The sequence below is a fragment of the Trypanosoma conorhini genome (genome assembly GCF_003719485.1).
Source record: "Trypanosoma conorhini strain 025E chromosome Unknown Tco_14.4_contig_00088, whole genome shotgun sequence".
Taxonomy (NCBI): Eukaryota; Euglenozoa; class Kinetoplastea; order Trypanosomatida; family Trypanosomatidae; genus Trypanosoma; species Trypanosoma conorhini.
This window is the reverse complement of record NW_021704175.1, coordinates 28,777-42,411: the sequence shown is the minus strand read 5'-3', so window position 1 is coordinate 42,411 and position 13,635 is coordinate 28,777. Positions and strand designations below refer to the sequence as shown.

Genomic DNA, 13,635 nt, shown 5'->3' with positions numbered 1-13,635 from the left:
CTTTTTTTTTCTGTGTGCTCTTTTTTTTTTGTTTATTTCTTGATCTCTGCTTCTCTTTTATATATATATGTTTTTTTTCTTAGGGTTTCCGTTTATTTGGTGTGTTGGGTATTAGTTTTTTCGTTTTTGATTTTTTTTTTAGGATGCGTCGTAGTGTTGTCTGTCTTTGGACTTTTTCGAACAATACGGGGTTTTATAGTCCGCCCGTGTATATGCCTTTAGAGTACGCTAGCCGTGTGACGAACCAGAAGCAACTAGTGTTTACGCATCCCAAAGACCCCAAGTATGGCTGGAATACTCACGTGCACGAGTTGGCGTCTCTTCATCCCGGCATTTTGGGGCCTGGGCGCCGCACCCCTCAGTTGAATTGGTACAATCGAGGCGGTATTGTTTGTGAGATTCCTCCTGTTCCTGTGTATCGCGAACGCATCTGGTGCCAGGGTCACTCCCACTTTATCCTGCAGCATCCGAAAATCTTTATCAAGTGCCCTCCGGGTGTTGTTGTCTCCTGCAAGTGGTGCCGACTGAAGTTTATCAATATGTCCACCAAGGAGGACAAAGACGACGACTGGCAGAGTGAGGAGCATAAAATTTCGACCACACCAGAGTCTGTGAGTGATTTGATGCAGCCTATACGTGACATTGGGGGCGTTTTGCGTGACAGGCCCTTTCAAGACGGTAAAGAGCCTGATCCGCACGTGTACCGTTCCGTTTTTGATCCTGAACGATATCGATGGAAGCACCCGCATCATAAATATGAGGTTCACCCAGCGTACGCAGAGTCCAAGGAGGAGGGTAGTGGTGGGGCTTTACATTAGGGAAGGTATGGAATAGGGAGTCACTAGGCGCGATTGCGCAAGCGGACTGTTTTTTGTGTGCAATAGGAGGGAATCACAGCTACAGCGACAACAAAAGAAAAAAAGAGGCAAGGTGAGTTATTTTTTTTTTTGGGATTAGCGGTATGTAGTGTGGGGATGTGGGTTGAATTCGAGGCTCCTTCTGCGAGTGCTTGGATGACCAGTAAGGAAAGGTATTTTTTTTTTAGTTTTGACTATTGCGTAGAAGCGTCTGAGATATTTGCTTTTTTTGGGGAATGGGCTCATTGGGGGAGAGTGCCCTTGCTCCGCTATATATATTTATGGATATATACGTTTGATCCTGTCCGACCTTTCTTGAAAAGGCGTTGTGCGTGAATGTGTATTTTTGCGTTGTTGTTTTTACGTTGTTGTTGCTGTCTACATTGTCGAGTTGTTCTTCCGTTGTCGCATGTTTGGCCGTGTTGCACTTTTCTTGTCGTCTGCCCTGACCCTGGCGTTTTGTTTCCCCCCCCTCCTTTTTTTTTTTTGCCCCTGCTGTGCTTCTGCGCTCTTGGCGATGGGAAGGTATCGCACAGGAAAGCCATTACTGAGGGATGCCCGGCGAATTCCTTCCTCCAACGCCAGTGTTTTGAACCCCGGCCAAGGCTCTGCGTTTGCTGCGTCCTGTCCCAAGTGTGCGTCCTCCGGACGCAGCTCGCCGGATCCGACGCAGCAAACTCCCTCGTATAGCGCACAATGTGCCCTTGTCGGGCACTTTCCCCGCGAAGAATTCGGCGGCGCAGACAATAATTCCTCAACGGCATCGTCGAGTTTTCAAAGGGGGATCGGCGTTCAACGATATATCAAGTGGCAAATGCGCTATTGTGCCAAGCTGCAATGGAACGGGCGCGCACTGGTGAAGAAGCTCACCTGTGCGTTCTGTGCTACTAACGTGGGGGGGGGGGGGAGAGGAGGCGTTAGGGCAATGTGATCCTCAATAACATTAGATTCATGATATGAGGACATAAGAATGCTTTCAACTTGAGGACGCTTGAGTCTCGCATTCCGCCGTTCCGGAATACGGTGCGGTACGTTTTGGGATAGCGTGAGGTCGCCCAGCGAAACCCTGCAGATCTGTTTACAAGTCACAACTTCGTTTAGTTTCAAGAGTAGCGTCTTGGGCAATTGTTACCTCGTTTTGGAGTGTTTGGTGGTGGTGAGATGATATTGGCGTGCTTCGGGCGTCTCTCTACGTCTTTTATCGGTTTTCCCGCGATCCGGGGCACCGCTGAAGTGTGTGCCATGCCAATTCCACAGTTTGACATCTCCTTGAGTGAATTTTAAGGCATTCTGCAGGAGGCAGGCGACTGCGTCAAAGTGGGAGGAGCGCGAGAGTTTTAAGAGGCGGGGAACTGCTGCAGAGCATACCCCATCGTCTGTTTCTTTTATGTTTCTTTTTCTTGGTATTATGCTTTTGTTTTGTTATTGTTTTCTTTTAAAAAAAATTGTTTCTCTGTAGATTAAGCCCTCTTTTGATGTGTTGCCTTTTTGATGTCTTCTGGGAGACTTCATCCTTTGGGACTTGGAAGAAAAAGAAAGTGAGGCCGGTTAGTACGCTATGATTTTCCGTGTTTTTGTTGTTGTTGCGTTGGTGTGTCTCGCAGGCACCGTTGAGGCGGTGGAGGGTGACATTGACTGTGGGACCGCGAAGGCGTGCTACCCCTGGGCGAGTGGGGGTGTGGAGGATAAGGTGCAGGTGCCATGCGTGCGTGGAAAGCGGCTGAACCTTCGTTTCATGTTGGATGTTGCGGCGGAGAGGCGTGCTGCGGCAGGTGGGAAACCGGTAACTGCAGTCTATGGTTTCTGCCCCGTGGTTGACGAACTTGATGTGTTCACGCTCTTCTTGGCTTCTGCCGTGACGACGCTCAACGCCACCGGTACTTATTTTGCTCTTTCACACAACATTGGTCGGAAGTATCTCTCCGTGTATGGATTTGGGATGTCAAACAGTACATTGTTTCCCCAGGAAGGCCTCTCCACAGGGATTGTTATGGTGGCGGAAAGTGGGAATTCCGTGTGCGGCTCCCCCCGCTCCGTGGCACTCGTTCATACCTTGCTTCTGGACATCGGCCTGCACCGGGGGTTATTTAACTACATTGGCGCTAGGATGGCCTCGCCACCGAATGCTACAGACAATGCTACAAGCCGTGCCTCCGGGGCTGCTAAGGAAACTGCCATGCAAGAGGATGAGGTTGTGGTGCAGCCGGCAATGGTTGGATTCCGCCCGACGTGCAATGGGAATGACGAATGTCTTTTTGATTCGTCTAGTGTCTGCATTGGGGATAAAGTTGGAAACAAAAATTGTGCAAAATGTTACGAATCCCCTTTGGACGTTACGCATCAGCATCTTGCTGTGTGGGCCTCATACTATGGAACCGATGCACATGGTCGCCCAATGCGGAGCGGTGGACTGAACCCGCTGAACTATAGACAGTTTGCTGGGAATCGGTTGTTTATGGAACTTAAGAAGGCACTCGACAGCCTGAAGCTGGGCTGGTAGTCGCACGGTAGCGGGACAGCTGAAGAAGATGGCGCTAGTTACTGAGTTTTGCCTGCAATTGCACAAAGAAGAAAAAGAAGGAGAGGAGATGGTTAAGGAGGGAAAAACAACAAAAAATATATATAATAGGGGAAAGGGGTGTGATCTTCTTGTATGGCTTCCCCTTCACCCCGCTCCCTTTCCTTCACTTTTTTTTGCTGTAGTTTTGTGCTTGCCGTTTTGTCGGCGTAGTATATACAACAGGGCTAGTGTTCCTGCGTTTTCTACGAAGTCGCTTTACAATACTTCGTGCTTGCTGATACCAAACCTGCTGCTGTTTCGCCGATTTTGTGGCCTCGCCGCCTCCCTCCCATACCAGGTCTCGCGATCTGTTCATTCAGACTTTTTCTTTTTTTTGGCCCCTCCGTTGTTGTGGCTGTTTTTTTTTTATATATAGGCAGGTTGCGGGATGGCCAACGCTTTTTCTGCGGCCTTTCTGGCGGTAGTCGCCTGCCTAATTGCTTCGGCTGGTGCACAGGGCAGCGCATGCACCTCGGGTTCGGCTTGCCAACCGTGGGGGGTGGAGCGGCGCTGCGCTGTTGGTAAGCGAATGGACCTCCGCTATGGGGTGCGGCTTTCTCACCCTTCTGCGATGATCGCGTTTGGGTTTTGTCCCGTTGTGGATGAGCTTCAGGCGTTTAATCTCACCGGCACAGGTTCACTGCTCTCGAGTCTTCGTGCGGGAGAATTCGCCTGGATGTCCATCTACGGCCAGGGATCTGCAGGAAACCAAACGGAGGACCTTTCCAACGCGGTGCTCTTCGCTGAGACATCCGATGCGTGCGGCAACGGTGAGCGGGCCGTTGTCAACTTTATCATTCTGCGCTTCTCCATGACCCGGGGTCGATACACCTACGGGAGTAACACGTCATATCCAACAAGTTCAGGTTTTGAGCCCACGTGTGACAGTCGCGGTTACTGTCCTTACGACTCTGGGAGCGTCTGTGTCGGGTTGCCCGGGAAGAAGAATTGCGCCAAATGTTTGGCGGGAGATGCGTTGAAGAAGGCACAGACGACGGTATGGGTCTCCTATTATGGGACGGACGCCGACGGTGCTGTGTTTACAAGCGGGGAATCCAACCCTGCGGAGTTCCAGCGATTTAGCATGGGTGCCTTGGGGGCAATGTCTAGGGCCCTTGATGATTAGCGGTGTGTCGCCTGTTGGCTTCAGTTGTGTCAGAATAATTGGGAGAAATAATAAAGCGGCGGGGGGAGGGGGAAGGGGGTTTCACGATGAGACGAGTACTCTTCATTTGAGAGATGGATGGAAACTTCATGCATGGCTACAGCTACTATTATTGTTTCCTATTTTTCTGTGCGCGTGTGTTTGATCATTATTTATTCTCCCTCTTGGATGAGCACTGGGGGGGCTTGAAGTAAGTAAACTGGAAATAGCAAGACTCATGTCATGCCTCACTTCCTTCGGACTTCCGTAGCGGCTGTTGGGCTGTGCGGAGCGGGGGCCATAGTCTACAACCGTCCCTGGGTACATCGGCCATCACCTGAGCGCAACAAGGAGCTTATTCGCCTATCTGCAGTGGCACTTTCTAGTGAAGTGGTGAACACCGTCCTTTTTCGCGACGAAGAGTCGCTGAAGCTGCTTCGCCGTTTTGTGAAGGACGTGGCTTTGCATCCAGACACGGTGGGGGTTCTTAAATCACATTTCAAGGCGGAATTCACTACCAACAAGGAAACTGTCGCCACGCTGCGTAAGTTTGTTGTGAAAGAAATCATCTGCGACCAGTGGGTTGCGGATGAGCTTATCAGCATGTCGAAAGAAACTGGGAAGGAGATCATTGAGGATCCGACTATATACCCAGAACTTTCCTTGCGCTTGCTTGCCTCTGCGGCGCGGGAGGGTTTACAGTCACGCCCCTTCAGGCAGGCCTTGCGAGGGGCCTTGAGGTCGGCTTTCTGGTCAGCGTTTCTGGTGTCGCGGCCGGAATTCATTGGAAGGGAAGTAAAAAATAGAAGGCGTCAATGACTGGCACTGGCTTTTTCTTTCTTTACTTCATTGTGTGTGTGTCTGTGTGATTTTTTTTTTAGGGGAGATTTTCTGGTTTTTCTTTTGGCTGCGTCTCTGTATGCCTCTGCGTTGGCCTTGGCTCCTCTCTTTTGTGAGCGTGGCTATATATATATATATATATAACTGTGTGTGTGTGTGCGTGTCAGCTGCTGTGTTGTGAATGGGACTATATGCCCAAGGTAACGGGTGAAGGCAAAATAAAAAGAGAAGTCTGTGGGCTCCCACTCCTTTGTTTCATTTTTTTTTTTGCTTTACCCCATGGCAGTAGCACCGACACCTGCTGGCTTGTGCCCACATGCACTGTTAAGGCGGCTGCCTCCTTGCTGTCTGTGGTCTTTCACCCTCCGTTACTTTTTATCATTTCTCTGGGTTGCCCTTCTGGCCGCCCCCACTAGCCTTTCCGTCCCTTGTGCTGTGTAGGATGGGCCGCCTCGACATCATCCTGTGCACCGCTCCACCAGCGTCGGGGGGTGGGGCGAATTCTCTGCTTGAAGAGCAGGCGAGTCTCGCATTGGAGAGTCTCACGCGTCGTGTAGATCAGGTGCTGAGCCATGCTACTCCCCGTCGTGTAGTGAGCGCCATCGCCGCGCGCGTCCGTTCCGCTCCCGCATTCTCTCATCAGATGAATATTCTTGTTGGTACCGAGGACTCCAGAGAAATTTTGATGGGGCTCCTTTACGAACTTACGTACCAGCAGCATGGAGAGGATGCTGTGCCCTTGCAGTGTATGCTTTTTGCGTCTGACCAGGCCTCGGTGCGGTGCGAAATTGTTGGTCAGGAGGAGATGGGGTCTGTGATGGAGGTGATGCGTGGGATGCAGCGTATCGTCTTGGTTGCGCTGAAGTTTAGAAGTCGAACGATGGCCCTTGTTGTGGTGAAGCAACTCTCCACAACCCTTATTGCCTCCATGCTGGGCTCCGCATGGTGCAACGTGTGGCTCATGCAGGGCGGTCTCGTCTCTGTGGAACGCTCCGCTGCGGTGCTGCGGGAGGCGCTTACCGTGCGGGACGCCGTGGAGGGCTGCTGCCACATTTCGGAGGACGCACTCGCTGGGATAGTGGATCTCGGGGCGGTGTTGCAGGCCCGTGCCCTCTCAGATGGGGAGGCGCAAGGCCTCGCCGCACGCTGGCGGCAGTTAACCCGGGGAGGTGAGGCGGCTTCTGAGGACAGGCGTCTTGTGGAGGACAACGCGGCGCTGCGAGCGGCACACGCAGAACTGCAAGTTTATCTGGGAGAGCGGGAGGAGTGCTTCGCCAAGGAAAATGGGGCAATGCAACGTGAGATAGAACGTCTACGACAGTCGCTGCAGCAGGCCGAGGCAAACGGGGAGAAACTGAAGGAGGCTGAGGCGCGAGTCGCGCTGCTGGAGTCCCGCCTCGCTGAAAAGGACGAGGTGCCTCAGAGTCAGAGGGACCAGATAGACCGGAATCGGCTGGAGGCGAGTAAGTCGATGCAACCGGTAGAAATAGATCGCCACAATAGACTGGAACAATTGCGTGATGGAATTGGACTTCAGAAATATGGGGACGTTAAAAATGGGCTCCGACAGGAGTTGTCAGAGACGCAGGCAGCGTTGCGTAGCGCGCAGCAGCGGTGGGAGGCGTTAAGGAAGGAGAGTCTGCAGAACGTCATGGAATTTCATGAGCGAGAAAAGGAGTGGCAGGTGGTGTTGAAGCGGGGAGAGAAGGAACGGGATATACTTGCAGAGGAGTGCCGTCAACTCCGCTCCGTTGTGACCTCTCAAGGCTCTAGCCTGGACGTCGTGAAGGAGGCGGTTGAATCCACGCGTTTGCTCCAAGAGCTGGAGCTGGACGAGCTTTTGAAAAAAATTAGGGCCATCTCTTTGGCCAGTGCATCCGCAAGCCATCGGCGTGTCTCGCCGCGACGTGCGAGACACTCAGACTCGTGGAGAGGCCTGCGGAAGCTCTCACCACCGCCTCTTGTCAAAAACTGTTATTCGCCTTGAGGCGAACATCGTGTTGCTTCTTGTTTACCTTTCTCTTTTTATACTATCGCTCTGCATGAGTTGCTGAGGCGTATTACTGTTCTTGTTAGGCCTTCCCTTGGGACACATTGTCGGTATGCGAGCCGATGGACCTTCCACCCCTCTCCTTTTTTTTTCACTCTCTGTTGTTGTTGTTGGTTGGTTTATTTCTTTTGCGTTCTGTCATCTAGTCCACCTCCTCTTCGCTCCGTCTTTGCCTCTGGCGGTGGGGCTGACGGCAAGGCACGCTGCTGAATACACAGACTCTTAGCGAGGGAGGAGGAGAGAGAGGGTGGTGAGGAGACACATATACGGTGGTACAAATATATTTGTATATATTGTGAGATTTACCGCCCCCGGCGAGGGCCAGCGATGCAGGGGTCAACGGAAGGCTCCTCAGCCAGCCTATTGCAGCTCGCGTTTACCCAGCTTGGGTGGAAAACGTATCGCGTGCGTGGGCAGCTGTTTGAGGTGGAGGAACGCTATACGTTGACATCAGTCGTGGGACATGGGGCGTATGGGGTTGTGTGTGCGGCGTTTGACAATACGGAGTTTAGAAATGTGGCTATCAAGCGCGTCGGCCACCTTTTTGATGACCTCGTGGATGGCCGTCGCATCTGGCGGGAGATCGTAATACAACGTATCCTCCGAGAAAATGGCTGCCGCAACACATTAAACCTCTTGCGGATTGTGCCTCCGAGAGAAAGTGTGGCGGACTTCCGTGAGTTGTGCATAGTGACGGACCTTTACGATACCGACCTTCACACGGTTATTCATCGTGTGAAAAGCAACTCGATCGTTACGCTGCAGCGAATCATGGTACGTATACTGCGTTGTTTGGCTGACATGCATTTCATGGGTATCATTCATCGTGATGTTAAACCAAGCAATATTTTAATTGGGGATAAACCTGACAGCGATAATGCGGTGGTGTGTGACTTTGGGCTCGCTCGGGCAGGTCTGTTAGACTTAGATGAACCGTTAGATCTCACGGACTACGTTGTTACTCGTTGGTACCGTCCTCCGGAGCTGTTGCTAATGTGTCGCTATGGTTTTCCCATCGACATGTGGGCCATGGGGTGTATCATTGCGGAGTACGTGATAGGCCGTCCACTCTTTGGCGGCTGTGACTATGTTCACCAGATGCAGCTGGTGCTTTCCAGCATTCCGATGACAGGAACGGGGTTTGTTGAGGGCGGCAGCCGAGCCGCCTTGGGATTCCTTAACGAGCTTGAGAGAAAATACAAGGGTAAAAGGCCACTCGCAGATTTGTTGGAGGGCCTCACGGCGGAGGGCGTTGATTTGGTGACAAAGCTTCTCGCCTTCGAGCCGAGCAAGCGGTTGACGGCGATGCAGGCCCTGCAACACCCGTTTTTCGCGCACGTTGGGGGTGAGGGGGTGTCGCACTGCACTCGACCACCCAAGGCCGATGTTTCCTTTGACCTGCACGCGGAGATATCCGAGGCGCAGCTGCGGCGCGCCATATGGGAGGAGGTGGCCCGCTACCAGGATGGGAATCCCATGAAGAAGGGATGCATACTGTCGTAGGAAGAAGCAAGCCGCACAGGGGAGCAACCACGCCCCAAAATAAAATAAAAAAGAGGTGCAAACAAAGGCATGGAATGGACAGCAACAATAAGAAACAAAGGAAAGTTCAATGCAGCCATTCACAGCGCATGAACTGTCTTTGAATTATTATTACCATATATTCGCTGGTTGCTGCCTCTCTTACCGGGGTGGGAGGAGTGGGATTGTCCGTTTCTGCCCCCAGTCCATTTGTCGGCGGTTGTTGGCGTTCTGCACCGCGTTGCAGAACTTGTTGCGGCTTGTGGCGTGGATCCATTGGGCGACGCTCGTCCCCCTTTCTTACTTCGTTCGCTCCACGCCATCTGTCTCTTCTTCTTCTTGTCCAGTGAGTGCGAAGATGACGGACCGCATGGCGATGATCAGCAAATTACTATTTTGTGGGGATGGCTGATGTTGCCGGTGCTTTGATGTTGATGTTGGTGTTGTTGTTGGTGTTGTTGTTCTCTGCGGTTGCTGTTCCTTTCACCGCTTTCTTCTCTTCTTTGCGCACTCGCTGCTGCGGATGACGTTTGGTGTTGTGGTAACTCGAAATGGCACCGCCCCTCGTGGCGATACAACGGACCTTCTCCCTGTGCTCTCCCTGCTGCTGGGCATGGCGCTCAAAGGTTTTTATCGAACAAACAAAGTACTTCTTTGCGCGAAATCAACAGGGAGGTAATCTTGAAGGAATTCCAATAGGCGCGCGCGCACACACACACACACACACACACAGACACAAATAAAAAGAAGGTAGGAGGGGCCACATAAAAAGACGAAGAAGGAAAAGAAATAAGCAAATACCATCACACCCATCTTTTCACTGTATTCATCTCTTTTGGGGCAAATGTTCTATGGGATTCTTCTGCTGCTATTGTTGGAATGGAAGCTGGGTCTCGTGCGCTCTCTGCTGACGGTGTTGCTCCACACGGTGGAACGGTATTCGGCGCCGACCATCACGGTGCCTTTGCCGCGGACAACGTTTGACGCGGCGCCAGCCACGAAGCCCCTCACTCCTCGATCAGGCCCCGCAGGCACAATACAGTGCTATGACAAGGGCACGAACGCACCGATTGGCCTTGTAAACGTTACGACCCCAGACCAGGTGCGCGCGGCGGTCGCTCGGGCTCGAGAAGCCCAAAGGGCCTGGGCAAAGACGTCTTTTTCAACGAGACGGATGTTGCTCTTCAGTTTGATGGATTACGTCTTGGATCACCAACGCTTTATTTGTGAAACTGCCTGCGTGGAGTGTGGAAAAACGATGATGGACGGTTCGCTGGGGGAAATGCTCACCACACTAGAGAAGCTTCGCTGGACAGCGGCGTACGGGGAGGAGGTTTTAGCTGAAGAAGTACGAGATGTTGGTCTCATGACGTTTCACAAACGCGCCGCCGTGAATTACGTTCCATTTGGTGTTATTGGGGCCATTGTGTCGTGGAACTATCCCTTTCACAACATTTATGGACCAATGATTTCCGCACTATTTGCTGGCAACGCATTTGTGGGAAAGGTGTCTGAATATTCTTCCTACTACGCGGCATACTATCAGTCCATTGTGAGGGAGGGCTTGAAAAGGTTGGGTCAGTCTCCGGATCTCGTGACTTTTGTCACGGGGTTTGCAGAAACGGGGGAGACGCTTGTTAGCTCCGTAGATAAGCTCACATTTATTGGCTCCCCCACAATTGGGAGACTCGTTATGCGCAACGCCTCAGCGACACTTACTCCTGTTGTCTTGGAGCTTGGCGGCAAGGACCCTGCGGTGGTGTGTGACGATGTGGACTTGGAGCAGGTGGTTCCTATCATTTTGCGTGGCACTTACCAGAACTGCGGTCAAAATTGCGTTGGACTGGAACGTGTCATTGTGCAGGAGTCCATCCACGACCGCCTGGTCGAGAGGCTGGAGAGGACCGTCAAGACACTCACGCAGGGTCCCTCGTCGCAGGGATTGTACGACATGGGAGCCATGACAATGGGAGAGGCCGCCCTACAAAAAATTCGCTCACTTATCGACGACACCGTTGCTGCGGGTGCCACGCTTGTTTGCGGCGGTAAGCCCTGCAATGGATTTTTCCCACCGACCATCCTCACGAACGTCACGCCCACTATGCCGATTGCGCGGGAAGAGGTCTTTGGGCCTGTGCTTGTCGTGATGAGGTTTAAAACCGACGAGGATGCGGTGAAGATGGTCAACGCCTGCGAGTATGGCCTGGGCTCGAGCGTCTTTTCGGAGGACGTTAAGCGTGCCAAACGGATCGCGGACCAACTGAGGACAGGCATGGCGAACATCAATGATTTTGGTATTAACTACCTTTGTCAGTCGTTGCCCTTTGGCGGGGTGGGAGTCAGTGGATTTGATCGTTTTGCCGGCAGAGAAGGCCTTCGTGGGAACTGCATTGTGCGGGCCTCAACGACAGACCGCATTCCCGGCGTGAAGACAGCCATACCGGCTATCCTACAGTACCCAATCACAGATGCTGCCTTTACCTTCATGGAATTCCTCTCGCAAGTTATCTACGGGCAACTGCCGTCGTCTATTAAGGCAGCCATTAAGCTCTTCTCTATTAAACCTGCGTCCCCCAAGAAGGAGTAACGCCATATTACCTGTTTCTGAAAGCATGGATAGACGCGTGTGAAGGCATATATGTATAGGGAGGAAGGAAGAGAACAAACCGGGAAAAGAGTGGGGAACACATAGGCGACAAAAGTCAGAAGGGAAAACATTCTAAAAAAGATATAGTAGCGTAATACCTATCCACCTGCAACCAGAGAGAAAGAGAGCGAAAGAGCAAACGTTGCATTGACGTGAGGGCTAAAAATAAAAGAAAGAAAAATGGAAGGTGTGGCGAGCGGAAGAAATGGGGTCTTTGCATTTCCCTTATTTTTTTTCTTTGCTGGGGAGGTGTGTGTGTGGGAGAGAGACTTATCTGCATGTGTGTTTGGGCATTTCGTTGCTTCCTTTCGCGTGACTTTGCTGTTTGTTGGGGCGCTATTTGTTCCGTGTGTATGTTGAATTATTTCAAAGCTGGCCAACAGGTTTTTGACCGAGGACTTCTTTTACTCCTTCACTCTAACCGAAGTTTGTGGCTTGGCGTGAGAGAAGTTAATGACCATCTGCCCAGGCCTCTGTGGGGAGTTGGCTTTGACGCCATTCCGTGTCTTCCTTGGAACTCTCCCCACACTCGCCCTGGAGGAGCGCTTTTTGCGACAACTGCAGCCAGTGTACGCATGGTACGCTAGTCGCAAACGCGTGAAGGAGCAGGCGAACGAATTTATTGAAATTGACTTGGCCTCGTGTGATTTGGAGCTGCTCTTGCGTTACTCGCACGTGTACTACGTGAGACGCCAGCTCTTTGACGAGGCAATTGACAAACAGCTCACGCTTCTGGACACAGGCAAGGCACCAAAGATGACCGACCCAGCGATGCTGCAGTGTCTGCATGCCTGTAATACGGATATTGGTGAACGCCTGGACTACGAGGTAGGCATGCTGCAGGCGTCAAAGAAGGCGGCCAGCGTCCCAAACAGGCGCGAGTTGGACCCCAGCCTCCCTCTGGAGATTTACGACTACACGTGTATGATGCGACTGGTGGAGGAAGACGTGTGTGGGGTTGAGGATGCTGAGATGAAGGCACGGGCGTATCTTCCGCGTGGCATGGTCGAGGCGAAGGTGAAGCACCTCACGGAGAAGTTACTGGGTTCCGACGCCAAAGGGGCTTTAGAGAAGAAGGAGATCAAGCTGCTAAACCGCATGGTCGCACCGGATTATGTTAAAGTCGGATGTGTTGAGAAACTACGCCCATGTGATGTGACGACGTATTTTCGTTTTTACGGCGAGCGCATCAACAAGGCGAGCACGGAGAGTTATTTCAAGCGCGCCCTCTGGGGTCATGTGTACCGTAAGTTTGCGACAGCTTCCTCTTTCCTACGAGGCATCTCCATGTATTGGGCACGGTACAGCGGTTTAGACACTTCGGCTCACGCAACCATCATGCCGCAGGAACTCGCCGTTGCGGTTTGCAAGCAGCAAACACTTTTTCCTGCCATCAAGTTTCGGTCGCAGTACATGTATGCGTCCCCTGATTTGGCACGTCAACTCTGGCGAAGAGATGTGGTGATTCCACTTATGCGCCTATTTCCTCTGATGGGCGCGCCCGCCGCGGAGGATCTGGCTGCCAGCGTCCTCGTGGATGCTTTCTGGGCGCGACTGCCCATAAGTGAGGAGGAAAATCTTCTTAACGACTCCCTTGTTCGCTCAGTGCGTCAGTTTGTAGACGAAACCAGCAGCATGTACGAGGCTAGTACGGAGCTGGTGCTGAAGCGCGTGGAGGAGGGGTGTGGATTGGCAGTGCCGCGGCTGTCAGCGGAGGAGGTGCAGCGGATGAATCCAACGAAAGACGAGAAAGTCGCAGAGGAGGCAGCCGCATAACAACTTGGACGGGATATGAGGATGATGTTTGCAGTGGCTTACGTGAGGTCAAAGGGGAAAAAAAGGTGGATTGCAGCGAAGATACACCCAACACGTTGTCACAAGGAAGGGTGTGAGAAATATGGCGAAGCATACATACAAACGACGACAAAGAGTGTGGGGGAAAAAGCGAAACGCACGAATACTTATTGGTGTCTTTTTCCTTCCTCTTCCCACACAAACACAAACACAAACACATAT

The 13,635-nt window shown here is 52.1% G+C and overlaps 9 protein-coding genes across 9 annotated transcripts, besides 6 other annotated features; all 9 read left to right on the top strand.

Annotated features, from left to right (window-relative positions):
• Positions 1-212: 212 nt before the first annotated feature.
• On the top strand, positions 213-818 carry Tco025E_02306 (uncharacterized protein; the record flags this gene model as incomplete). The annotated part of the gene is made up of 1 exon (XM_029369234.1): positions 213-818. The coding sequence occupies one exon, from the start codon at positions 213-215 to the stop codon at positions 816-818; it is 606 nt and encodes a 201-aa protein (XP_029230683.1).
• Positions 819-1,266: 448 nt separating this feature from the next.
• Tco025E_02305 (uncharacterized protein) lies at positions 1,267-1,788 on the top strand (the record flags this gene model as incomplete). The annotated part of the gene is made up of 1 exon (XM_029369233.1): positions 1,267-1,788. The coding sequence occupies one exon, from the start codon at positions 1,267-1,269 to the stop codon at positions 1,786-1,788; it is 522 nt and encodes a 173-aa protein (XP_029230682.1).
• A 444-nt stretch (positions 1,789-2,232) lies between these two features.
• Positions 2,233-2,288: a sequence feature (A-rich).
• A 127-nt stretch (positions 2,289-2,415) lies between these two features.
• On the top strand, positions 2,416-3,357 carry Tco025E_02304 (uncharacterized protein; the record flags this gene model as incomplete). Its single annotated transcript, XM_029369232.1, has 1 exon — positions 2,416-3,357. One exon carries the CDS (start codon positions 2,416-2,418, stop codon positions 3,355-3,357), a length of 942 nt encoding a protein of 313 aa, XP_029230681.1.
• Positions 3,358-3,805: 448 nt separating this feature from the next.
• Tco025E_02303 (uncharacterized protein) lies at positions 3,806-4,543 on the top strand (the record flags this gene model as incomplete). The annotated part of the gene is made up of 1 exon (XM_029369231.1): positions 3,806-4,543. One exon carries the CDS (start codon positions 3,806-3,808, stop codon positions 4,541-4,543), a length of 738 nt encoding a protein of 245 aa, XP_029230680.1.
• A 261-nt stretch (positions 4,544-4,804) lies between these two features.
• On the top strand, positions 4,805-5,380 carry Tco025E_02302 (uncharacterized protein; the record flags this gene model as incomplete). Its single annotated transcript, XM_029369230.1, has 1 exon — positions 4,805-5,380. The coding sequence occupies one exon, from the start codon at positions 4,805-4,807 to the stop codon at positions 5,378-5,380; it is 576 nt and encodes a 191-aa protein (XP_029230679.1).
• Positions 5,381-5,524: 144 nt separating this feature from the next.
• Positions 5,525-5,544: a microsatellite.
• Positions 5,545-5,546: 2 nt separating this feature from the next.
• Positions 5,547-5,581: a microsatellite.
• A 262-nt stretch (positions 5,582-5,843) lies between these two features.
• On the top strand, positions 5,844-7,388 carry Tco025E_02301 (uncharacterized protein; the record flags this gene model as incomplete). Its single annotated transcript, XM_029369229.1, has 1 exon — positions 5,844-7,388. The coding sequence occupies one exon, from the start codon at positions 5,844-5,846 to the stop codon at positions 7,386-7,388; it is 1,545 nt and encodes a 514-aa protein (XP_029230678.1).
• A 390-nt stretch (positions 7,389-7,778) lies between these two features.
• On the top strand, positions 7,779-8,954 carry Tco025E_02300 (putative mitogen-activated protein kinase 5, putative,protein kinase; the record flags this gene model as incomplete). Its single annotated transcript, XM_029369228.1, has 1 exon — positions 7,779-8,954. One exon carries the CDS (start codon positions 7,779-7,781, stop codon positions 8,952-8,954), a length of 1,176 nt encoding a protein of 391 aa, XP_029230677.1.
• A 427-nt stretch (positions 8,955-9,381) lies between these two features.
• Positions 9,382-9,451: a microsatellite.
• Positions 9,452-9,680: 229 nt separating this feature from the next.
• Positions 9,681-9,710: a microsatellite.
• A 106-nt stretch (positions 9,711-9,816) lies between these two features.
• On the top strand, positions 9,817-11,559 carry Tco025E_02299 (putative aldehyde dehydrogenase; the record flags this gene model as incomplete). Its single annotated transcript, XM_029369227.1, has 1 exon — positions 9,817-11,559. One exon carries the CDS (start codon positions 9,817-9,819, stop codon positions 11,557-11,559), a length of 1,743 nt encoding a protein of 580 aa, XP_029230676.1.
• A 513-nt stretch (positions 11,560-12,072) lies between these two features.
• Tco025E_02298 (uncharacterized protein) lies at positions 12,073-13,395 on the top strand (the record flags this gene model as incomplete). The annotated part of the gene is made up of 1 exon (XM_029369226.1): positions 12,073-13,395. The coding sequence occupies one exon, from the start codon at positions 12,073-12,075 to the stop codon at positions 13,393-13,395; it is 1,323 nt and encodes a 440-aa protein (XP_029230675.1).
• A 213-nt stretch (positions 13,396-13,608) lies between these two features.
• Positions 13,609-13,632: a microsatellite.
• Positions 13,633-13,635: the final 3 nt, after the last annotated feature.